The sequence below is a fragment of the Marmota monax genome, unplaced genomic scaffold (assembly GCF_021218885.2).
Source record: "Marmota monax isolate L192 unplaced genomic scaffold, Marmota_monax_Labrador192_F-V1.1 WCK01_AAM20220418_F8-fsc00024, whole genome shotgun sequence".
NCBI classification, from domain to species: Eukaryota; Metazoa; Chordata; class Mammalia; order Rodentia; family Sciuridae; genus Marmota; species Marmota monax.
Genome location: NW_026695224.1, coordinates 20,301,408 through 20,326,662, shown reverse-complemented (window position 1 = coordinate 20,326,662; position 25,255 = coordinate 20,301,408). Strand labels below are relative to the sequence as shown.

Here is a 25,255-nt window from a genome sequence, read left to right as displayed (position 1 = left end):
CCCCTCAGAAGGAACACCCTGGGCCCACAGAGGCTTCTTGATCATGCAGACTCCTCTTTATTGATGCAGACTCTGCACCACAAACATACCTGTCACCTCTCCTGGGTGGAGTCTTGGGCCTGCTCTGAGACCCACCGTGGCTCCTGTACAGTCTGGGACCTGGACCCAGGGTGGACATATTCAGGTGGCTGAGGCCTTTTCTGGGGTTGCATCTTGAAGAATCAGCAAGAGAACAACTAAAGCTTGGGCCAGACCCACACATCCTAGGGAACTTCTCCAAAAGTCCCAGGGACAGTAGGGTCCCTGTAACTGGGTAACTGTCATTCTGGCAGTTGATAAGGCATAGGCTATACCAGGATCCGTGCTGGTGGGGGCTGAGGGGTCCTTGCTGGGGTCCAGAGGGAGTGGAGCCTATGGCTGGCTCCCCCAGCAGGGCCACAGCCAGAGTGGGGTTGTTTGTCGTGGGCCACTCTCGTCTTAGGCCCTGCCAGCCACACTGTCTTGCGTCCTGACCTAATTGAATTCAGTGACACATCATGCTTGCAGCTTCTCTAACCCAGGGTTACTGTCCACCCATTTAAAAATGCCTCTGGCTTCAGAAGGACTTCATGCTGCTCCTGCCGGTGTCAACCAGGCATCTTCTAGGATCTCTAGCATATCCCCTTGGCACCCACAAACCTGTGCCATCTGAAAACTGGGGCCATTTTTCAAGCAATTAGGTCATAAGATCCAGACAGTTAGGGACAGTCAGGCCCAAGCTGTTTACTCCAGGAGGATAAAACACAGGTAGACAAACTGAGTGAGTTGGGTCTCCTGACCTCTAAATGCCCCAGGAGCCTGCTGGCTCCAGCCTGGTCCTCCTGCCAGAACAGTCCTGCTCCTTAAAGGTCAATAAAAGCCTCCTCACTTTCTGTCTCTGCAGGTTCTCCTTAGGCCCCGATGTCCCAGCATGGCCCACGGAGGTGATCCATGACCTGCCGGCCAGCACTCATCAGTAGCCATCTAGAGTCGAATCTCTCAAGGAGGTGACCCCTCCTCCAGCTGCCCCCAACGTGCCCACCCCTGCCCAGGAAAGTGCCGCAGCTGCCACGGACACCATGTAGTTGGGCCGGCCGTGGTGCCCAGTGAGCTGCGATGGTTTTGTACACGACCCCCTTTCCCAATAGCTGTCTGTCCGCCCTGCACGCCGTGTCCTGGGCCCTCATCTTCCCATGTTACTGGCTGGTGGACCGGCTGGCGGCCTCCTTCATACCCACCACCTACGAGAAGCGCCAGCGGGCAGACGACCCGTGTTGCCTGCAGCTGCTCTGCACCGCCCTCTTCACGCCTGTCTACCTGGCCCTCCTGGTGGCCGCTCTGCCCTTCGCCTTTCTCGGGTTTCTCTTCTGGTCCCCCCTGCAGTCTGCCCGCCGGCCCTACACCTACTCACGGCTGGAAGACAAGAGCCCGGCTGGCGGGGCAGCCCTGCTTGGTGAATGGAAGGGCACGGGGGCTGGCAAAAGCTTCTGCTTCGCCACCGCCAACCTCTGCCTCCTCCCCGACTCGCTGGCCAGGCTCAACAACCTTTTCAACACCCAAGCGCGGGCCAAAGAGATCGGGCAGAGAATCCGCAATGGGGCGGCCCGGCCCCAGATCAAAATCTACATTGATTCCCCCACCAACACCTCCATCAGCGCGGCCAGCTTCAGCAGCCTCGTGTCACCACAGGGCGGCGATGGCGGGGCCCGGGCTGTTCCTGGGAGCATTAAGAGGACAGCCTCTGTGGAATACAAGGGTGATGGGGGGCGTCACCCGGGTGACGAGGCTGCCAATGGCCCGGCCCCTGGGGACCCAGCTGATGGCAACCTTGAGGACGCCTGCATTGTGCGCATTGGTGGCGAGGAGGGGGGCCGGCCACCTGAAGGCGATGACCCTGCCACTGGGAGCCAAGCCAGGAATGGGGCTGGTGGAGGCCCAAGGGGCCAGACGCCCAACCACAATCAGCGGGATGGGGATTCGGGGAGCCTGGGCAGCCCCTCGGCCTCCAGGGAGTCCCTGGTGAAGGCTCGAGCTGGGCCGGATGGCGGTGGCGCTGGGGAGCCGGGTGCCAACAGCAAGCTCCTGTACAAGGCCTCGGTGGTGAAGAAAGCCGCCCGCAGGAGGCGGCACCCAGATGAGGCCTTTGACCATGAGGTCTCGGCCTTCTTCCCCGCCAACCTGGACTTCCTGTGCCTGCAGGAGGTGTTTGACAAGCGGGCAGCCGCCAAGTTGAAAGAGCAGCTGCATGGCTACTTTGAGTACATCCTGTATGACGTCGGGGTCTACGGCTGCCGCGGCTGCTGCAGCTTCAAGTGTCTCAACAGCGGCCTCCTCTTTGCCAGCCGCTACCCAGTCATGGACGTGGCCTATCACTGTTACCCCAACGGGCGCAGCTTCGATGCCCTGGCCTCTAAGGGAGCTCTGTTTCTCAAGGTAGGAGGCCTTGGCCAACCTGAGGGCCACATGCCAGCCATGCCCGAGCCACGTGGGGAGGTGGGCTGCAGCTGGGCATCCTTCCCCCATCTCTTCTGGGGGCTGAAGGGGAGGCAGACAAGATCTTTCATGGGACTGAACCTTGTCACCAGTGCAATGACAAGAGAAATACAAACATAGGGACAAAATCCAGGCAAAACTGTCTGGGTGATCTGAGACAATTCATCAGATCTCTGAGCCACCATTTCCCTGTCTGTAAAATGGGGGCAGCCTGGGAATGAACTATCGAGGTGAGGCCTGGGAGGGATTCAGAGCCACTCTGTAGTTCATGTGGTGACAGCCATGGTGATGATGGCAGCAATGGGGGAGGAAGAGGAGAAAACAGGCCCCAGCTCCATTCGCAAGAGACGGAGACCAGTGCAAATAAAGAGTGCAGGCATGACCACACCCAGCTCACCAAGGCCATCAGCCTCACTGGCTTGAATAGCCCTCCCTCCTGGCTGTCAGCAGCTGCCAGGCCAGGCTCTCTGCCCACCAGCCCATGGCTTTGCTTCCATAGTCACTAATTAAAGTGAATCATAATTATTTCTGCTAATTTGGATGCAATCGGAGTTTTCAGACCATGGTAATTTGGTCATTACACATTATCTTCCACTGAGCCTGAGATGCAAAGAATTTTGACTTTTTGTTCTCTATCCAAAAGTCACTCTTGATGCTTCCAGAGTTTTCTGAAGCATCACTTGTCCAGCTGATGTAGAACAGGGCTTTTTGCCCCCAACAGAGGCAGCAGCTGCTGTGGGTGTTGGTTCTCTCCTTTAAGGTGAGAAATCGATGCTCAGCAGGAAGGAGCACGGCTCAGAGGCCCAGAGCAGGTGGGGTCCCCTTACTTCTTAGTTCCCATCTCAATACCATCGCACTCAGCCTGTCCAGGAAAATGCTGGTGTGTGAACTGTCACCTGCAGGAGTGAGGGCGGATGTCTCCACAGAGTCTGATGGGGCCAGGCGGGCACCTTAGGGCCCTGGCTCCCCTCCAGGTGCTCGATGTCTCTTGTGCGGCTCCACCAGGACAGAGTCGGGGCTCTGGCTCTTCATTCACAGTCAAAGATGCTGAAAACTCCTCTGGCAAGTAGATCCAGCCTTCCCATTCTGACATATGGTTCGTTGGTGTTCTGTTCTGTGGGTATATTTTTGTCTCAGAAACCAGAGCGACTTTCTGGGGAAGAAGGGTATATATTGTCAGACTCAGGGTAAGAGAGTATGCCCTCTCACCCTGCCCTATTACTGACGGTTCTGAGGCCAGAGACACTTCTCCACCACCATCCACTTCAGCGCAGGCCAACCCACATGTCCCCTCACTTCCCTCCTTGTCTGGTACCCAGACCACTGTTCCCACCAAGGTCAACAATGGTCTCCTTGGGACAGCCCCTCCTTTGTGGCTCTGTGATGAATGTTCTTTTTGTCTCTCTCTACCTCCTGGCTCTCAAACTGGTCTACAAATGTTTAATTTGGTCCATGTCATTAAAACTTATTTTTAAATTGACAAATATTTAAAAATCAAGATATTTTACATAAAACCCAGGTTGCAACTTCTCTTGACACCACGGCAGATCTGGCAGCATGAGCCTGCCACATTTTGCACAGCTGCTGATAGCCCAGGTTGCGGGCCGGGACAATCCCAGCCAAACCTGTACCTTCCCTAGGGAATGTGACTCCATGGCTTCCATTTCTGCCCTTGCTGATGACCCTCAGCTTTGTCTCAGCCCAGATGTTCCTCTGGAGACCCAGCCCCGCATCTGACTGCCTCCAGGACACATCCCATTCATCCCTGAACCAAACTCAGCATCTGCCCCGAGCTGCCCTCTCCTAGTTCTACTATCCAAAAGCCATTTGGGCCACTCCTTGGGCCCACCCTGTCTGTTCCGGGCTCTTCGTTTTACTTTCCAACATCCCTGGCACCACCCTATGTCTCCAACCCTACCACCTTGGCCCAGGCTCCATTCCTGTGTTGGCCCAGTGTGGTTGTAGCTGTCTGGCCTAGTTCCTGGAGCTGGGCCTCCTCCTCCCTTGCCAGAGCTGACCCCCCTCGCCATGTTCCACTGCCTCAGGAAGGTCCACCTTTTCGCTGGGTCTCTCCTCGCAGCCTGTGCTCTGTCCACTCCCCCAGGGGCCTCTATGCCTGGCACAAGCAGGCTCTTCCCTTCATGTGCTCTTCAGCTCTGTGCCCAGCTGTGTTGTGGCCTTGAGGGCTTAGACATTGCCCTGGAGAGTGGAGCTTGTGCCTGGCACATGCAAGGGCTAGGAAGGAGGGGTAGGGACACAGGAAGGGTGCTGACAACGTTCCCTTCCTCTGTCACTTCCCTCCTCCAGGCCTGCACACACAGTTTACTCTGGAACTTCAGATCTTTTAGAGAAATGCAGCTTCCTGTGAAGGAAGGGACGGGAATTCCTCTTGTCTCAATATGACAGAGCCCTATTCTGGGCACCTTTTCTGTTGACAGTCTTTGCCCACCAGGACTAAAAAGCACAGACTCTCGGTGTGATTGTTTGTTTTTGCAAGAGAAACACAAGACTCTGTGGCTCCCGAGGACACGAGCCAGGAATCAATAAGTCCCAGCAAATAATAAAGTGGGTCCTGGCAAGATCACACTCCGAATAAGAGGAAGAGGCAGGGTGTGTGACAGGCGGTTGTGGCCCTGCTGTTGCGCTGGTGTCTTCCCTCTGGGCAGGTTTAGGGCAACAGGACAGAGTCAGGTGCCTTTCTGCCCATGTGCCCTGTCCCTACCTGAGACTCAGCACAGGGCAAGTGTCAATAAGTGCTGAGCAAGTGAGAGGCTGGCACATTAAGACCAACAATAGGTGGCTGGAAAGAAGCGGGCAGAGGTACCAGAAGCTCAGAAAGCAGTGAAGAGCAGTGTGTGGGCCACCAGGTCTTATCCACACCCACCTTCCCATCTGAACCTCCTGATCCATGGCTTAATTTCTCTGGGCCTCAGTGTGTCCATCTATAAGAAGAGCAGACATTCAGTGTCAACCTTGCAGCTGGGGTGAGAAGTGCTAAGTGCTCACAGAGTGTTCCCCAAGGAATGTGGGGGTGACAGTGCCATCCTGTGCCCTGTTGGAGCACTGTGGTTTAACAACGCACTGTGCTTTTGCAAGAGGAGGCATCGAGGACACGTGATTTCACAGAGTCATTCTCGGGGCAGGGGATGCTGTGGGGTTTGGATCTGGTGTATGGGCAAGAAGTGAAGGGTGAGCACGTGAGTTTAGAAACAGCCACGTTTTACACAGCTGTAGAGCCCATTTTCAAATAGCCAGACATTCATCCTATGGGTGCCAGAGAAGGGAAGATGGGCATCAGGCTGGGAGATAGGTGAGGAGCTGGAGAAAGGTAGGGTGGTTTGCTGATGAGAAAGTCTAGATGGGAGAGAAGATACCAACCCAGCTTCAGAGGTGAAAGGAGAGACAGATGCCAACTGGGCCCCTGGAGCAGGTGGCTGGAAAGATAAGGATCAAAAGAGGCCTCCAGGGACAGGTACCCACGCCAGTCCTTGGGAAGTATCTGGGTGAAGGACTCTTCCCCAGTGACCTTCATCAGGTGTAACATGTTCAGAGGGTCTTGAGAAGCCTTCAGACTTGGGGAGGGAAGCATCTCTCTGTGGCCATCCCATGCTGGCCCCAACCACAGGGACCCATCTTATGCTGAGGGTTACCACCTGGGTGGGACCATTTTGAGTCATCTTTATGATGTACAGTTTTATTAAGCCAACACTTGGAGACAGCCTGCCAGGGTCATGTGTAGATTGGGCAGGGGTGGACAGAGTGGCCTCCTCTGCTCCAGCCCACTTAGATTTGCTGAGTCCTTGATAAAGGAGGTGAGCAAGGAGGCCAGGACAGAGGTCCAAGTGGAGTGGAAGTGTGAAGGCATGAAGAGGCCACTGTGGAGGAAGGAGCAGCCCAGGGTCTTGGGCCCAGAGCCCAGGAACACAGGCCAGAACTGACTCAGAGCCATGGACACACAGGCCAGAGCTCTCATCCAAGACCGAGGGACCTCAGGGAACCATGGCCTATAAAGCAGATGAAGCATCTTGCCACGCAGCCACAGGGGTAGAGAGTGAGGACTGTGGGAGGGTGGCAGGGTCTATGGCCCCTCAGAGCGGAGGGTGGGGCAGGCTTTGAGGCTGGGTCTGCCTGGAGGGGTGTCTGGCCTGAGGTTCAGAGGGAAGAAGCACAAAGATGGGATCAGGTCTGGCATGTGGCTGGGGGAGGGAGGCAGAGCCACCACATGTATGTAGTGGACAGGAACTGAGGGTCATGTCGGTGGGTGCTCTGGCCACCAGGAGATGGCAGGGACTGGGGAGAAACCTGTCTGTGTATTCTGTATTTGCCCCTATAAAGCCTTACATAGATCCTCATGGGCAGTGCGACACCACGGGTGGATGTTTTATTTATGCATCTTTCTCCCACACCTGGCCTTAAGCTCCTAGAAGCAGGACATGTCATGTCCTTACCCAGACCCCAAAGTACCAGGACCCTGGCACAAAACAGGGCTCCAGAGGGTTTGACCAAGAGGGATCCTTTGTACCCTAAGCCATGATAACTGGTGGGTGTGCACTGACACCTTGCCCCCCCACCTCCCTCCCCTGGCCCCCAGGTGCAGGTGGGAAGCACACCTCAGGACCAAAGAATCGTCGGGTACATCGCCTGCACACACCTGCATGCCCCACCAGGTAGGTTGCAGGCCATGGTTTTCTGAGGGTGGGATCGGTGCCTGGGGCCTAGCTGGGGCCCCCCGCATAAGCTTCATCATCCGATGTCTGTCTGCCCTGCAGAGGACAGTGCCATCCGGTGTGAGCAGCTGGACCTGCTTCAGGACTGGCTGGCTGATTTCCGAAAATCTACCTCCTCGTCCAGCGCAGCCAACCCCGAGGAGCTGGTGGTGTTTGACGTCATCTGCGGAGATTTGAACTTTGACAACTGTTCCTCTGGTGAGGCCCCCTCCCCAGTTGGGTCTGCTGTTCTGGGCAGCGCAGGGTGTGGGCTTCAGTCACAGCTAGAAAGACTTGAGTTAGGCAGCTCAGAAAACTTCCTGCTCCTCCTGAGAGCGTGGGCAGGAAATTTAGCAAGACTATGATGTCTCTGCCCCCAAGAAATCCTAGAACAGGAAACCCACGCTCTACCTCGAAAGCTCAGAGGCTGCTGGCAGGAGAAAAAGCAATGCCCTAAAAACAAACTTGTGACAAGGGAGGCTCAAGGCCTCTGAAACTCGGACTCAGGGAGAGTTAGTGAATAATATGAGAGCATACATTCCGCACTTACTTTGAACCAGGCGGGATTCTAATTTCTATTTCTCACCTCCCCCCTCACCCGCATCACTCCCTCTCTTTTTCTCTGTTGGATCGAGCCCAGGGGCACTCTATCACTGAGCAACATCCCCAGTCCTTTTTATTTTTTATTTTGAAATAGGATCTCTCTAAATTGCTTAGGATCTCACTAAGTTTCTTAATAAGTTGCCGAGGCTGGCCTTGAACTTACGATCCTCCTGCTTCAGCCTCCTGAGTCACTGGGATTACAGGCATGAGCCACCAGGCTCAGCTCTAACTGCCATTTCATTTAAGGTTCTTAACAACCCTAAGAGGAAGGTGCTGTATTTCTCCACCTGGTGTAGAAAAGGAAGCCGGGACTCAGAGAAGTTAAATAACTAGCTCAAGGTCACATAGCCAGTAAGTGGTTGAGCTGGAATTTGAATAGTGGGCATCATGCATTAAACTTTTAAACTAAAAGATTCCAAGTTCATCAACTGTGAAATTCTAAATAATTGATTTAAACAAAAAATTGATCTTGCCAGCCATGGTAGCACATGCCTATAATCCCAGCAACCTGGGATCCTGAGGTAGGATGGAAAGTTCAAGGCCAGCCTCAGCAACTTAGCAAGACCTTCAGCAACTTAGAACTATCTCAAAATAAAAAATTTAAAAAACAGGCTGTGGCTTAGTGGTAGAGTGCTCCTGGGTTCAATCCCCAGTACAACCAAAAAAAAATGTAGATATATATTTTTTTAATTTTATAAGGACCAACAAGAGATTTGGGCAGCTCTAAACCTCCCTCTGCCTGGAACCCTTACTGACTGTCACCCCTGTACCAGCCACAGCTCCCAAAGCAAATTGAGGATGGGGTGTAATTACATGGGGTCTGAGCTCCAGCCTAGTCCTCAGTGAGGCAGGAAACCCAAAGGTCTCACTGGGAGCACAGGGTGGTGCCCTCAGTTGGGGACAGCAGATGGTAGCTGTTTAAATCTCTTTTGGCCAAGGAGGCAGCTCTTGACGACAGTGGGAGCTCCAGGTTGAGCAGGGAGAATGGGGTCCCCACCATAAAACACATAATCACCAGCCTGCTGAAAGGAACCATCTTCCACAGGTGCTTTATGGGGCAGTGGGGCTGTCATCCCCAGTACAGCAGCTCCTGCCCCAGCACCCAGTCCCTATGGTCCCCTGTCTTAGTCACATGCTTGTAGCCAACTCCAAACTGGAGTGCTCCTGAGATCTTCCTGAGTCACAGTGGAGACCCAGCACACAAGAGAAGAGGCTTTCAAGCTGGGTGCAGTGGCACATGCCTGTAAGGAGGCTGAGACAGGAGGATCATGAGTTCAAAGCCAGCCTCAGCAACTTAGCAAGGTCCTAAACAACTCAGTGAGTCCCTGTCTCTAAATAAAGTATAAAAAAAATGGTTGGGGATGTGGTTCAGTGCCCCCGAGTTCAATCCCCACTACCAAAAAGCTCACGCCTGCAATCCCAGCAAGGCAGAAGGATAACAAGTTCAGCAACTTAGTGAGAACCTGTCTCAAAATAAAAAATAAAAAGGGCTCTGCAGATGTAGTTCAGTGGTGTCTCTGGGTTCAATCCCCAACAACAACAAGCCTTCTTGGAGGGGTGAATCCCACCTAGCCAGACCCCACTCAGTGGTCTTCCCTCCTAGGGGTCGCTGAAAGGCCTTTCTGGCTCTGTGAGTTGGCAGGACAAATGGGAACCCCAGGCAAGTCCCTCCCTTTCTGAACCTATGGAGTCCACTCCTCCCTCAGGGCCAGGCACTCAGATCTGTGAAGAGGCCAGGAGTCCTGGCAGGGGCAGCATTAGCCAGCCCCCCACAAGAGTTGGCAGTAGGAACTGGGAAGGTCTTGAGGTCACTGTCTCCTGGAGCCCAAGAGGGACAATGACCTCTGACCTCAGACAGGGAACTTGAAGTCTAAGGTGAGTGTTATGGGGTGGGGGATGGGGTAGTTCTCAAGGACACAGAAAACCAGTGACAAAAGGTGGCCTAAAGGTGACCTAAAGGACAGCGACCTGGCAGCATCTGGTAGGAATCAGTGACAGGAACCAAGAAGAGCAGGCCCCCCAGAACAGGTGATAACCCCACAGCATTTCCTCCCTGTTCCTCTCCGCACAGATGACAAGCTGGAGCAGCAGCACTCCCTGTTTACACGCTACAAGGACCCCTGCCGCCTGGGGCCTGGGGAGGAGAAGCCGTGGGCCATTGGTGAGCGGGGCTGGGGGTCAGAGCTGGCTGGGTGCTGGGGTCCCAGGTTTCCTAAGGAAAGATCACTAGGACCCCGCCACAAGGCCCCCCTGCTGGGGACCCTGGTGCACCCTGTTTGCCGCAACCCACAGAGGCCAGCCCATTGGGGCTGACTGAACCCTGCCTGCACTGACCAGTGACCACTCTTGACATTGTCTCCAGGTACCTTGCTGGACACAAATGGCCTCTATGATGAGGATGTGTGCACCCCTGACAATCTGCAAAAGTAAGTACCCACGCTGCTGCTGGTGGGACCCCATCCCGACCATCTCCCAGGTCTATGAGACCCTGAGGTCCCGACTTAGGTGGTGGGGAGATGAGGCTGGCAGGAGCCAGGAGAGCCGCCTTGGCTCAGGCCAGTGAGGGGTTTCCTTCTGTGGGAATCTGCCCCTACTGTTGACAGCCTCAGGGTCTCAGCTAGAAGCTGGAAGCCTATTGCTGCCCTCAGGCCCTGACACTCCAGGACTAGCCTTGTTGAGAAGCTCAGAGCTGGGTGAAGACTCTGGGGTCTCTAGGGGATGTTTCCTAAACTGGCAGCCAGAGTCTGGCCTTGTGTTTTAAGGACTCATTCTGTCCCAGGCCCAGCCTGCCTTGGGGCCCTGCTGGTATGGGAAAAGGAACCAGCACTTTCCAGGGCCTGGCCATAGGCCCACCCTGTAGCAGAGCAGCTAGGTAAGGTGTCTGAGGAAAGGAACTAGCAGTTTGTAGCATGAATTAGACAAATGAAAACATGAGCAGAGAACACAAGTCAGTCACCCTCCAAGTAGACAGTCACATCCCAGCCAAGCTTCGTTTTTGAACCCAGTGAAGCTTCCATAAAGGAGACTTCGGAGAGGCCAACAGCAGAACTGATTTATAATTCACAGCCCGAGACTGCACAGAGCCATGGCGGTGGCTCCTAGCAGCTAATTTGAGCCAATTAATTAGATTATAGACTAAATTTGAAACATCATCCTATGCTGAGAAAATTATCTTTTTATGAGATGATGATTAAAAAATGACTATCAGTAACTCTCAGATCATTGATGCTGGAATTAATTATCAAAGGCAAAGGACAGTAATGGATTGTATCTCAGAGTCGAAACAATGTTCTGAATGTCATTAGTGTATTTATCTTAAGGCTGATAAAAACCTGGTAGAAACCCATTAGCTGGCCCAACATTTCCAGGCACCATTTCAGTGTGTCCAGGCATTAACCATCTGGCAGCCTGAGCAGTGTCTCCTACTCCGGCCCCTGGCCTGAGCCTGCCTTCTGCAACAGGAAGTCCCAGAGTGATACTAAGCCACCTGTCCAGGGATGCTCAGGCTCCAGGGGAAAGGCTGCAAGGAAGGAGCCAGGCACCCTGCTCTCTAGGGCAAAGATGCCAGGAAGGGATCAAAAGACCCAGAACCAAGTGGGTCCCACCCACTTGCCTGTCCTCCCTTGAGCACACAGTGAGCTTCCCCAAGCATCTCGGATTCACAGCAACCATTCTTGCTTCACAGAGGAGGAAATTGAGGCTCATGGGTTTGGGGACATAATCTAGATAGCACTGTTGCTTAGAGACAGATCAATATAAGTTGAGTCTTCTGATGGGGCCTAGTACTCTCCTGGCTCCCTTAGCTTCCTGCCACCTGAAATAGTCATGGGGTGGGAGGAACAGAGGCTTCCAGGAAAGACAGGTCCCTGAAGCTTGTGGCAAAGACCACATTCCCCAAAGGAGTCTGTATTGACTTGGAGCAGAAGACCCTTCTGGAGAGCAAGTAGGGGCCCAACCTGACTACAGCCAGGAGAGTACCGAGATCAACATCTGAGTTCAGATGGGACAGCAAGGACTGGCCAGCTCGAGATGGGCACAGGACAGCCTGTGACAGATCCCAGAGGGCCCCACTCAGCCAGAAACTCAACAGGCTCTGCCTTGGCTTCCCTGCAGCCTGTGTCTTTTGTGGAGCGACAGAGAAGACAGAACTTGAGCCAGAAATTTGGTCTGACCTACTCCTCTCTCACTTCGGAAAGAGACCACAGGGCTTGCAAGTTCCTGATGGTGTCTGCAGGGGAGGGGGAGGTGTGGGGACCTCACCTTGATTCCTGTCCATCAACAGGGTCCTGGAGAGTGAGGAAGGCCGCAGGGAGTACCTGGCTTTCCCCACTAGCAAGAGTCCCGGGTCTGGTCAGAAGGGGCGGAAGGACCTGCTAAAGGGCAATGGACGTCGCATCGACTACATGCTGCATGCCGAGGAGGGGCTGTGCCCCGACTGGAAGGCCGTGAGTTGGGGACAGGCCCCGCAGCCCTCCACAGCACTGAGGCTCTCTTCGGACCCCACCCCCAGTCCATGCTCTTTTAAAATGAGAGCTGTGATTCCCTCAGTCCGTTAGGCCCCATTTGCACAACCCCAGCCTGGAGGCCACATTCTGGGACCCCGAGGTTGCCATCTTCTGCCCCCAGGCCCCTCATTTGCAGGATGTCCTTTGGGACTAATCAGAATGCTTCCTCTCTCCCTCCCCCCAACTCAGGAAGTGGAAGAATTCAGTTTTATCACTCAACTGTCTGGCCTGACGGACCACCTTCCGGTGGCCATGCGGCTGATGGTGTCTTCAGGGGAGGAGGAGGCGTAGACCAGCTAACTTGCCGGCATCTGGAGCAGCAGGGCCTCTGTCAGCCCTTTGAGCCGTAGCCCATCCCTGGGCCATGTCCCCTCCATTGAGTGCCCAGTGCTGGGGAGAAGAGGGTAGGGGACAGGGAAGGAGCCCCCGTCAGTCCCTGGGGAGCCTGGAAGCAGCGCTGCTCTGTGCCTCTGGGCCCCTCCAAGGACAGAGGACTTAGGCCAGCCTGGGAGCCCCTGGCTGCCTAACCAGTGCCATTCTTTCCAAACATGATTTTCTACAGATCTACAGCACAACTTAGTTTGTGAGCCGAGGGTTAGTAGGAGGACTGGGTTATGTACTCTCTGTATCTCTTCTCAAGCTTCGTCCAGGGTTCATTACTTTTGTCTGCTGCCCATGTTGTCTCGCATGCCTGCACCCTCGCATGCACACTGCCCGCATGCCACATGCCACACTGTAGCCACCCAGACCCCCTGCTCAGGCCTCACCCAAGGCCAAACTCCAAACACAATCAGAACCAGCCAAAGAAGCACTTCCTGGGCACGGCCACCAGCCTTCCACCACCAGCCGACTGTGCTGCGGGACGTGAGGGCTGTGTCCTTACTAGCCAGCCCAGGGCTTTTCCCAGGGTTTTGCATTCAAGGGCGATTACATTTTAAAAAGAAAACATAAAAAGTTAAAACAAAATCACCCTTCACTTTAAAGGGTCTGCACGTTGCTAGGTAGAACTTTGCTCTTCCCAATACAGGGTCCCTTCCCCAGCCCAGACACCAGGGTCCAGCTGGCTCCGGCCACCAGGTGCCTCCTCCAGGAGTCTCCAATCTGTGTTATGGAGCCATAAGTAGAAATCCAAGAGGGCATCACTTTTTTTTTTTTTTTTTTTTTTACAGAAAGGGGACTCAACAGCATACAGGGGTGGGGGCCTGCTTTTGAAAATGACAGATTTGTAGCTTCTTCTCTTCTATCAAAGCCAACATGTCCTCTTCTTTCTTCTGCAGCCCCTTGCTTCCCTCCAGACACCTCTCTGGTTCGGGACCAATCCTTCCCTGGGGACTTTCCCTATCCACATGCGGCTGAGCTCAGGAAAAGCCTGCCTGCCCCCCAGGGGGGTTGCAGCTCTGACCTCCCAGGCCCAGGCCCATCCACTACAGTGCCCCCAGCCAATGTCATGGCTCTGCGGCACCCTGGATCGAGGGGCAGGAGGCCAAGGTGTGGAGAGCAACCTGTTCCTCACTGGTGTGCAGGCTAGGGTGGTCAGGCCACTGCTGGCTTGGGGAAGGGAGTTGTACTGGCTGGCATCCAGGCATACACAAGCCACTCTGCCATTGTGCAACCAGGGTCAACCCCAGGCTTGGTACAGCAGAGCTGGCCAGCAGCCCACTGTCCCCCATCTGCCTTGGGCCTGGGGAGGAGGCCTGTAGCTGCTCAGGCCCCACAGAAGCACTGCCTCTTGCCACCTGCCTTTAGACAGCAGGGGCCGTTCCCCAGTCACACAGGAAGGCTTCTGTTTCAAGGTGCCAGGCTCCAACCTGAGGGACTGTTTTTGAAAATTCCCACTGGTCTTGAAGTTCCCTGATCTTGTAGCCAGCTTTGCCTGGCAAGGCTGGGGGCAGCACCAGGACCCTGCTGTCTGGACTTCCTGGTGCTGGTGCACTGAAGCTGTGCCTTGTCACCCGCTGAGCAGCAAGAGAGACCTAGAAGGGGCAAACAGCCAGCCAGATGCCAGGCCCTGTGCTGGGGAGGAAGATTCCTGCAGAGCCTGGGCAGCTTGGCGCTGGGACACCAATCCACAGTGACACTCGATCTGCTTGACCACCTGGTCTGGGAAGAACTTCCCCTACCCAGGCCTCCTGTCCCATCCCTGCAAGCCCAGAGCCAGGAAGCAACTGCTCATGCAAGGGCAGTTCTGCCTAGGCTCTCTGCCCTGCCCCTACCCTGCAAGGGCCTGGCCTCCCAGGGCCTTGCTGAGGCTTTATGGAGTGGAAGGTCCTCCACTCTTGGGAGCAGCCAAATACACATGCAAGGTTTGCCTGGGCAGGGCCAACCCCAGGACCTAAGCTGCTGTGCACACAGGGAGAGCAGCCCAGCCAAGGTTAGGCCCCTAAACCAGACTCCAGCAATTTATGTCCCTGAGGGTGAGGGCAGTGTGGAGTCAGGGCCACATGCTTTTCTCCCTCCCAACTCCCAGGGCGGCCTTAGGCAAGTCACACCGCCCTGTGCCTCAGTCATTTTCTGTCATCCCAAGGTGGCCTCTCTCTGCTTAGGTCCTGACATCCAGAGGAGGGACATCCTGCCTCCCTGATCCCCTCACACCCCCCTCAGTGCTGAAGCTCAGACCACCTGCCAGCCATTTCATGGCAGAATGCCTGTGGTCTCTCAGGGCTTGTGACAGCCAGGCTTTTCCACTTCGATTTTTTTTAAAAAAGAAACAAAACATTGTCAAGATCTCAGATTCTGTGGCATCTAAGGCCTGGGAGGAGGTGGTCACAGGGGTCACCCAGATCTCAAGGGAAGCTATGAGGCAGGTGGGAACAGCTTAGGAAGGAAGCGTTCATTTTCATTTGTCCAAAACCACCTTGTGTTTTAGGTATGAATATTAACCTTGATGCTTTTTAACTATTGTATTAACTTGCTGAGATTTAGAAATACTGTTTTAAAAAGAAGAAAAAAAACTTTTTTAATTTCTGTATTTTTTTCTGTATTGTATCCTCATGGGACATTAGGGGTTTTATATGGTAAGACACCTAAGGTTTTGGTAAAAACATTATCAACTATATATCCAGACGATTCTTCCCTAGAAGAAAAACAATCTTTACACCTGATAAAATATTTTGAAAAGAGAGGTGGTTTTTTTCCTTTATGGTGCTGAAAGGAAGGATGGAGAATGAGGAGAAAATAAAACTGTGAGGCTCAAGGCTGGTGTTCTGTACTTATTTGAGTGACAAGCTGAAGCAGACCCTGCAGGCTCCAGACCTGGGGATTGGGCAGCCTGGGGCAAGGAGAAATGACTATGGGGACACAACTCAAGTCTGCTTCCAAATGCCAGGTCCCCAGGTCATCTGAGTTCTCTTGGATGTCTCCCACTTTCTTTGAGAACTAAAGGTCAAGAGCTAAAGGGCATGCTGAGTGTGTGGGGAAAGCCTCCGCAGGCACTGCTGGCTGTCCCTGCTGAAGCAGAGCTGGGGTGATCTGTACCATACACACTACATCTGCTCCACTTTTGAGGGGGTGGCAGAGGCATTCCAATAGATACAAAGGGGCACATGGGAAAGGGCTGCACTTCCTGGCTCCTCTTCCTGATGGCTGATTTCCCAGGGCTGCCCTTCAGAAACTGCTTTGAGATAGTCTCTTCTCTGGTATGGGTCTTGGGGATTGGCAGGCCATCTGCCGATATGTACTGAAGCCAGATGCCCAGGTACCTATGGATATAACTTCATGCAACTATCCAGTGCAGAAAGGGCCAGAACCCAGTACTCTCAACCTTGATTCCACCAGGATCTTTTTTTTTTTTTTAAAGAGAGAGTGAGAGAGGAGAGAGAGAGAGAGAGAGAGAGAGAGAGAGAGAGAGAGAGAGAAAGAGAGAGAGAGAGAGAGAGAATTTTAATATTTATTTTTTAGTTATCGGCGGATACAACATCTTTGTTTTGTATGTGGTGCTGAGGATCGAACCCGGGCCGCACGCATGCCAGGCGAGCGCGCTACCACTTGAGCCACATCCCCAGCCCCCACCAGGATCTTCAAGCCCCAGGAGCCCAGCCACAGCTCAGCTCAGCATCTCCACTCCTTGAAGGCTCTCCTAATGAAGCCAGATGGGCAGGGACCTGGAAACCCCAGAAAGCAGACAGGCTAGGCAGACTGCACTAGGAGCAGTGCCTGGCTAAGAGGGCCCTGTGCCTCTATGCCATTGTAGGTAGGGCAGGAGACATCACTGCGCCAGAACCTTCTGAGTGCTCAGGACCACAAACAGGGTAGCTTCTCTGGCCTTTCCATGGCTTCAAATCAATCACTGGCCCATACTGCCTGTTGTGTCTGGAGCTGTGCCGAGGACAAGCAGGTCCCTTGAAGTAGACAAGCACCTTCAACCTCCCTTCCACGCAAAAGCCACAACCCATTCAGAGCCCACAGCCTTAAGACCACTTTATTTCAACGAGTAGGGGTCAATCTGGTATGTCTGTAAGTTTGAACTCCATGGTGATATCTCCGGTGTTGGGGTGAAACTCCACAGTATAGGTGACTGCCCGAGGGCTGCCCAGCAGCGGCACTCTAGGATCCAGTGTGGGGTTGAGAAAGTACACGCCCTGCTTGCAGTGGGGGTTCCAGCAACAGTTCCCCTGTGGGAAGAGCATCAAGAGATGGAGAAGGTCCCTGGCACCAGAACCACCTTCCTGGTCAGCCTCCAGCCCAGAAGCTTGCAGTGGGGAAAAAAAACAAATCTGCTTAGGGGGCCAGGTGACCACTGAGTAGCTATCTGGCTTTAAGAACACAGAACAGGAATACCCAGAGCACAAGGGGGGGTCAGCACACTCTGGGTTTGGTGCACACGGCACTACCTTGTCTTCGACAGGCTCCAGAAGGCCAGTGCTAACAGTGCTGTCTGGTGTCAGGTGGTATTCCATCCATAGGACAATCCCATGACTTCTCCCAGGCCTGTAGTTATGGGTCAAACAGAGAGTCACACAGAAATGGGGGAGTACAGGCCAGGCTCCCCTCTGCTTTCCTGAAATGCCTGGCCTTTACCATTCCCATCCCATCCAGTTCGGTGCTCTTAACTCTCCACACCCCACCTAAATAAAGGCCACACATAAAAAGCATAGCAAGAGGGGCTGGGGATATGGCTCAAGTGGTAGCGCGCTCGCCTGGCATGCATGGGGCCCGGGTTCGATCCTCAGCACCACATACAAACAAAGATGTTGTGTCCGCCAAATGCTAAAAAATAAATATTAAAAAAAAAAAAAAAAAAAAGCATAGCAAGAGCAGCCGCAGCTCAGATTCCCCTTCATTCCTTGTACCTAGCCAAGCACTCAGAATCACAGCAGGGCAGAGCTGTGTGCTGCAGGTCAGCCCCTACAGGCAGAGGACCAGTGGTATAGAGCCAGGCTCCTCCCAGATACACTGGAAGACAGCCAGGCATCAGTCCTGCCTGCCTGTGCTGTCACCTGGTGCACAGAGCCCTGGGAGCTCTATCTCAGGGCTTCCGCAAGTATTAGGAGGCACTCTTCTACATGAAGGAAGCTGGAGCTGGGTAGGGTCTCTCAGGCTCACAGCAAGCAGCTCTCACCAATCCTAACCTGCTTTAATCCCAGGAGAGTTCAGGAAAACAGTCCAGTGGGTAACCATAGTAACCAAGCTCCCATTTCTCTGTAGTTGATCCCGAAGGGGAGCTTAGACAAAGGTATGAGGAAGGCCCACTTGGAGTCCTCCTCCCTGAGGCTGTGGGACCCACCATACATGCAAGAAGGGCAAGGATGAGATGAGGACATGCCACGGGCCAAAAGTGTCTCCCAGGCAAGCTGTACTTTGCTATATGGGCAGTAACTGCTAGAGGCAAAGCAGCCCCTACTTCCTCCACCCCAACACCCTCCCAGAGTCTCCACTCACCTCCTCAGCTCCATGGCGCCCTCAGCACACACAGGCTGCTGGGGAACGGGCTGCCGAAAATCAAAGGTCAGGAGCCTCTGGGGTTCTGAGAGGCTGCGGCAAGGGTATTCCCACAGCGGGTGGGGCTCTGCCTCCTTGCTCTCTCGGAAATCCAGGGCAGACTGAGAGAAGGAAATGGGGAGGGGCAGGTATCTGTAGAGCTGAGCTTAGAGCCACAGGGACTCTCCAGGATTCATGCCAGGGACCCCCTCAACTCTATAGCCCCTGAGGAAAACTGCAGTCACATGGAGCAGCATGTTCTCACAGAACATCACCAGGCACCTGGTCAGTTCGCTTCTCGCTCTCCCTTCCCTGCCCACTCACTGGCTGGCTCACTTCAATTCTCTAAGCCTCACTTTCTACCCTTTTACCTGTGAGGACAATGCCTACTCTTGAGCTATTCTGTGGACCAAATGTCTATGTTGGTGAAACATCTGGTGCTTAGACACTTACCTGTTCACTGATACTGACCACTAAAACTGTGAGATCAATGACAGAAGGCTCAGAGGCTGGGAATGGGGAGAAATGAACACGTAAGCAAGCAGGCCCAGTGCCTGAGAAAGCACTGGCATCTGGGTGGGAATGGTGCTGGGGTGGGCAGAAGTGGGACAGGGAAACTGTCTGGAGGAGATAACTCAAATAGGAGCATGGTCGGGAGAGGGGATGGCTGAACAAGAACCAAGCAGGGAAAGGAGGCAGGAACAGCCCCAGGTTACTTTGGAGGGCTTGGGGACAGGCCTTTCCCAGAGAGGGAACATGGCCAGCTTCAGGATCTACATGGGCTCCAGGCAGAGGAAGCAGGAGCGGCAGGAGGCTGTAGCCCAAAGGGGCCCTGACAGAATCTACAGCAGTATGGGGAAAAAACTGGATTGGAGGCTCCCTGGGAATCAGACAACCAACTGCAAGTTGGGAAGGAAGATGTCCCTGAAGAGATGCCAGGTCTTAGGTAGGAGCACTGGAAGGCGCTGGGCTGAGGGCAGAAGGGCAGATGCACTGGGGCTGGGGCAGCACAAGTCTAATGGAGATGTCTGCCACTCTCAGCTATCTGGTCTGCATGCAGGAGAGAGACGCAGACACTAGGCTGGAGTTGCAGCTCAGTGGTAGAGCACTTGCTTAGCATAGGTGAGGCACTGGGTTTGATCCTTAGCCCCACATAAAAAACAAATAAAAAATAAAGGTTAAATTCTAATCAGAGAAGGTGGGGAGGGAGGCAGATACTGACCAGACACCAGAGTGGCAGAGTCTTATCAGCTACAAAGGGGACAGGGGACAGCACAGGTAGGCAGAATCAGGAGCAGGGACCAAAGCAAGACACAGAATATGTGACACTTCAGATGATAGGCAGGGTGGTGGGTGCTTAGGAAGGAATCTCAGGAGTAACCAGAGACAGCAGAGGGATCCAGAGATTATGCATGCAGTTTCTTGGCACAAAGGAGATTTATTAAAAAGGAATTTTCTAGAAGCATGGATAATCAGTAGACTTCTAGGGAAGGGAAGGTGAGATATAAATAGAAAATACCCACAGGATTTATTTGCTTAAAATATGTTTATACAGCAATCCATGTTCACATACAAAAATGTTAACTGAAAGATAAGCACAAGGGGGGAAGGTCTCCACTCTCTGATTGCACAGCTAACACAGCAGTGCCCACTATTTCACCTTCTTCTCCCTGTACGTATATGTGAATTTTTTAATCATAAAAATAGGACCATGACATCCTTGTGTGGATGTGTAAACATGTCACAACTCTTCAGATCAAACTTCACAGAGACACAAACCACTGTGGTTGTCATGACTGCCCTGGGTTGTAGGGGACACAGACCCTGGTGGTCACCCACCACTGTTGGACATTCAGGGTGTTGCCAACATCTACCATACACTGCAATGGGAAAGTACAAAAGTACAACATACACACCACAGGGCTACACTTCACAACACTGCAGGATGGACCTCCGTGCATATGCTCCCCATGCTCAAGCGTTCTCCCCTAGAAAGTAACCCCCAAATGAAAATGCCACAAGTTACCCAACTGCCTTGCAGGAAGACTGCCCCAACAGAAATAAGCTGTTGACATTAGTAGGAACAGTTTCAATGGTGTGGTGATATACATATAGACCCTGGCCCAAGATTCTGAATCAGAGGTTGTAGCACAGGGCCAAGAACAGGCAGCACATGTGACTTCTGCCCAAAAGAGAAAAGCTCTCTGCACACTCCTCTGCCACCCAAGCCAGGACTGGGGTCATGTGGAAAGGATGAGTTGGACAGTGCCATACTTACCTTAATCATGTCATCCATGATGTGCACGTCAAAGCCTTCACAGTCACCACAGGGGCTCCGGATCCGCCACAGGTCCTGTGAGCAAAGTACAGACCTGTCTATAGCTAACCAGAGCCACAGAGAAATGTGATGACAAGAACAGAAGGGTCAAGAGGCCAGCAAAACCAGAGGCAAATCTTACTGTTCCTGCTGCACACTTGGGACAGATTTCCCAAGCCTGAAGGGACAAAGAGACCAAAGAGCCAGGGCAGTTTCAGTTAAGACTCGACTGGGAATCTGTAAACTTCTATGATACTACATTCTTTCCTCTATGGAACAACCAGTCAAGAGCTACCGGGCTACAGTTTGGCACTTCCTGTCCAGACTACCCTGGGATTTTTTTTTTTTTTTAACTCTCCAAATAAAGCAATTCTCCAAGGCTCAGTGCCGTAAGCAAAACACAAGAATGATGGCAAGGAAAAGGTCCACTCTGATATTCCATCTCTGTCCTCTGCTTCTTGGTACATATAACCTAGGGATATGCATTCTTCTCTATAGCTCTTCTTTGGACATGAGAAGCAGAATTCACCTGAAAAATTTTATCAGGTAAAAAATACAGAAGAAATGTCCAGAAATTAAGTGATGGACCACAAAGCTACCAACAGACAGAGCTATTCTTATAAAAGAAATATCAAACGCTATTCATTCTACATTTCAGGTTAAAAGCATTTCAAAATCCTTTTAATAAAAAATGCCTTTCCCAAAATGACTGCAACTGTGGTTCTGCTTTGATGAGAAAATTAAAATGAAGCTTTTCAATTTCTTCTTGCATAAAGAAGCTGACTCCCCATCTCAGAATGCTTTAACAACCGAGCCTCCGCTCTTAATGAGAGCAGAGCAAGCCGCACAGCTTGTCTTCTGAAACACTTAATTTATATTTTTTAATTATTCTGATAAGCCACAATTGTGAAATGACAACACACAGCCATTTCCATTTCATATGTCAAATTACTGCTTTCTAAAATGGCAAGCTTCTCCTATTCAGCCCTGTGGTGCACTGATATGAAAAGAAAAGCCCAAGTCATCAAGGCCTAAGTTGTTCCATCTGCACCTAAGGTCTCTGCAAAAAATCAGATTCCCCACCCTTCTCCTGCTTTTGTTTTTTTGCAAAGCTCTCTGGGTTGCCTACCCTGAACTCCACGACCATAGCGTGCAGTGAGGCAGCCTGGGGCATCACCACAGCACCAGGCTTTAGGTGCTGGTCCACAGCGGTCCGGACATACCAGAAGTACAGGTTGTGCCACGGCAGCAGGCTGGTGGTGAAGAAGGGCTCACCCAGAAGGAGGGAGACCTGGGAAACAGAGCAGAAGCAGGTCCCTGGTATCAAAAGCGCCGACAAGTAAAGGGCAGGTCACCAGTTTCACAGAAACTTGGAAGTAATGGGCTGTTCATTCATTCACTCAGTCAGTGAATAGCTACACCAGGTCTGTACCTGCCTGAAGACACAAATATGAGAAAGATATGAGTCCTGCCCTCAGGAGCCCAGAGTAGAGAGTGATGGAGACAAGGTGGATACTGTCCTCATCTGACAAAAGCAAGGAAGGGGTAGGTGCTTGCATACAGGGGCTTCAGAGGTAACAGCACCAGAAAGAGCTTGCAGAATGGCATCCTGCCAATCCTCACTCAAAGCTGTACCACAGTTGATCAGTGCTGCTTGAACTCTGCTGCCCCCACTAGGTTCAAGTATCACATGAGATCCACAGCACGAGGCCTGGCAGGAGCAGATGTTCAATAAACATTTGCTGAGTAAACAAACAAATGCATGACCAGGAGTCAGAAAATCAAGGAAGGGGAGAGAGATTCCAGGCAAAGGGAGAGGCAGAGGCCAAGCAAGAGCCCAAGAGGTAACAAGGCCTTCAGGGAGCTCCTCAGGACAGGATAGATGGCAGGATGGTAAGGGGGGGCCAAGACATGGACAGAAGACAGATCACCCAGAGGCAACTGATGACCAGTTAAGGGGGCCCAGAACTTGCCCTAGAGGCATGAGGGATCACCAAAAGTTTTAACCAGGAATTTGAAATAAGGATTGTATTTTAAAAGATCCTTCTGAGGAGCATAAAGTATTGTGGGGAGAGGTCTGTAGGTGGAGCTGAGGACAGGAGGTGACTTGGGTGGGTGTTGCAATATCCAGGTCAGGAGGCAGGTGTGCAGAAAGGGAGAAGCAGCATGTGTAGAGGCCAATGAGACTCTCCAGGTTGGGGGCCCTCAGAACAGGCATCAGGTTACACTCAGTAGCAAACACTGATACCAGAACAGGGTTGGCCCTGGGTACCTGACTGCCTCTTTCCTCTGCACCCAACAGCAGGAAAAAAGGCATAAATGCCTGCTCTTATCACTTTGATTCAGTAAGGACATGCAATCTGGCTAGTGTGTCACACAAATGGTTTACATATTTAATTATCTTCTAAACCCTCATCTACAGGGGAAGAAAGGGCAATTTGTATCTGGATGTTCATAGCAGCACTAGTCACAACAGCCAAAAAGTACAAACAGCACTAATGTCTATTAACTGATAAATGGATAAATAAAATGTGGTATATCCATATAATAGTAGCTTACTCAGCAACAAAAAGATGAGATTCATATTTAGGTACAACATGGATGATCTTTTTTATTTTATTTTTGTGTGCCTGAGTATGCTGTTATAGATGGACAGAATGCCTTTGTTTATTTTTATGTGGTACTAAAGCTCGAACCCAGTCCCTCACACGTTATGCAAGCGCTCTGCCACTGAGCTACAGCCCCTGCCAGAACACGGATGATCTTTTATACTGTATGATTCCATTTACAAGAAATGTATAAGTGGCACATTCACAGGGAAAGTAGTTGCCTAGTGCTGGGAAGACTGGGGGCAAATGAGGAATGACCAATAATGGAAACAGAGTCTTTTAGGGTACAAAAATATTCTAAAGTTGATGTGGTGATAGTTCCACAACCTTAAGAATATACTGAAATCAATGAATTGCACACTGTGAATTAACTATATAGCAAGTGAATTATATCTTAATAAAACTATTATTTTTAAAAAGGCATGATGATCGCTTCTTAGCCTTTTAGCTAAGATCAAGTGTAGTATCTGTTCTTATAGGACAATACAGTAAATGGATTTTTGGAGCAGGGAGATGGAATAGGATCTTGCTCTGTCTATACCACACATCAACCTGGTATTGCAGCACCTCCACAAACAGTGCATCCCCTTCAGGGATATTAAAAAATATAAAACAAGAAATAAAAAGGCATGATAGTAAAATGGGCAAGAGACATGAACAGACATTTCACCAAATATATAAACAGCTAATAAACACATGAAAAGATAAATTAAAATTGCACTGTCACTGCACATCCATTAAAATGATTATACTAAAAAAGAAATAATACCAAGTATTGGTGAAGACACTAAGGGGAACACATGGTGTAACCACTTTAGACAACAGCTTTATCAGTTTCTTAAAAAAATTGAACATAATTTTTAGCTAGGTGTGGTGGCATACACCTGTAATCCCAACAGGATCCAGAGGATCTGGGGAGAAATATTCTAAAACTGGACTGGGTGACAGCTGTATAAACTCTCCACATTTACTAAAAACCATTAAATTGTATACTTCAAAATGGGTTAGTTTTATAGTATGTCAATTACATCTCAATAAAGCTGTTATCAAGAAGAAAGGTTGGCAGAAAAGACAAAGGATGATAGGTTATGCTTTGGATGAATTCAGCTTACGGGATATTCAAGGAAAGCTTATGGGTTGGCAGTCAAGACATAAGAGATTTGAATCCAAAAAAGATAAAGAGCCTACCCACAGTGAAGACTGACTTTCAGGGTTACTGGGTTCACATATGGAAAAGGACGTCATTACCTGGAGAAGAGATGCAGCAGAGGGGGCAAGAAGGGATAAAGGGACAGACTGAGTATGGAAAATAGCATGAAGTGAGGATCAAAGTGAAGAGAGACAACCATGAAGGAGACTAAGAATGAGCAGCCAGAAGGTAAGAGCAAAGAAAAACCCGGACAAGTGGTCTCTTAAAAGTAAAGAGGAGGTCCATCAGGTAACATGGGCCCAAGGGCCACAGCCTAAAGACAGACCATATTTAGTAACCCTGAGGCTCCCGGTGGAAGCAGCTCCAGGAGCTAGAAGAATTACAGTGGGAGGACAGGAGCAAGAAGAAGGGAAGAGGAGAGTGCTATCAAGAGAAAGAGAGAAACACTCTGCTCCTTTAACCCCTGCAGGCTGCACTGTCCTCACCTGAGGAGTGCAGTTGTGTACTTGTGGGGCCTCTGTACAAATACCCACCATGCCCTTCACAGTGGCCAGGTCTCAGCTGGTAAGCTACATGGGGGACACCATGAGGCCCACAGGACAGGGTAGAGCTGCAGCTATCTCAGTGTTGTGCTATCCAACCTTACAGGGCCCCAGTGTGACCGCAGTTTCTGTTCCTCACCTTCTTACCCTCCAAGTCTGCAGTCGTTAGTAACTCAGGCCGTTTCTCAATGATATTAATTTTATTTTCCAAGTGGTTAGCCTTGAAGATCTTAGAAAGAAAACAAATATAATTAGAAAGAAAACAAATATAAATACTATTTTGGTCCAGGAAAAGAAAACAATGACAACAACAACAACAAAACTCAGTCTGGGGTGTAGCTCAGTGGTAGAGCACTTGCCTGGTGTGAGGCCCTGGGTTCAATCCCCAGTATGGCA

At 51.6% G+C, this 25,255-nt stretch overlaps 2 protein-coding genes and 1 pseudogene across 9 annotated transcripts in view; 2 read left to right on the top strand and 1 right to left on the bottom strand.

The window, feature by feature from the left end:
* The window catches only part of Smpd3 (sphingomyelin phosphodiesterase 3), an 83,484-nt gene extending 67,966 nt beyond the window's left edge, over positions 1–15,518 (top strand). For all 3 annotated transcript variants that reach the window (XM_046434711.2, XM_058575859.1, XM_046434710.2), the window contains exons 3-9: positions 923–2,451; positions 7,103–7,178; positions 7,281–7,436; positions 9,892–9,981; positions 10,183–10,246; positions 12,103–12,265; positions 12,515–15,518. In XM_046434711.2, coding sequence (XP_046290667.1) covers positions 1,135–2,451; positions 7,103–7,178; positions 7,281–7,436; positions 9,892–9,981; positions 10,183–10,246; positions 12,103–12,265; positions 12,515–12,616 — 1,968 coding nt within the window. In that variant the 5' untranslated portion in view covers positions 923–1,134 and the 3' untranslated portion in view covers positions 12,617–15,518. The remainder of the gene's footprint in view (positions 1–922; positions 2,452–7,102; positions 7,179–7,280; positions 7,437–9,891; positions 9,982–10,182; positions 10,247–12,102; positions 12,266–12,514) is intronic.
* The window catches only part of Prmt7 (protein arginine methyltransferase 7), a 50,527-nt gene continuing 28,289 nt past the window's right edge, over positions 3,018–25,255 (bottom strand). For 5 of the 6 annotated variants that reach the window (XM_046434705.2, XM_046434707.2, XM_046434704.1 and 2 more), the window contains 6 exons: positions 24,999–25,088; positions 21,688–21,849; positions 20,520–20,594; positions 18,203–18,363; positions 17,155–17,251; positions 16,716–16,935 (listed from right to left, as the gene is read on the bottom strand). In XM_046434705.2, the coding sequence (XP_046290661.1) occupies positions 16,762–16,935; positions 17,155–17,251; positions 18,203–18,363; positions 20,520–20,594; positions 21,688–21,849; positions 24,999–25,088 (759 nt within the window). In that variant the 3' untranslated portion in view covers positions 16,716–16,761. Of the gene's footprint in view, positions 3,665–16,715; positions 16,936–17,154; positions 17,252–18,202; positions 18,364–20,519; positions 20,595–21,687; positions 21,850–24,998; positions 25,089–25,255 lie in introns of those variants that run through there. The other variant, XM_046434708.2, reaches the window with a different exon arrangement.
* LOC124086821 (U2 spliceosomal RNA) lies at positions 23,596–23,756 on the top strand (annotated as a pseudogene).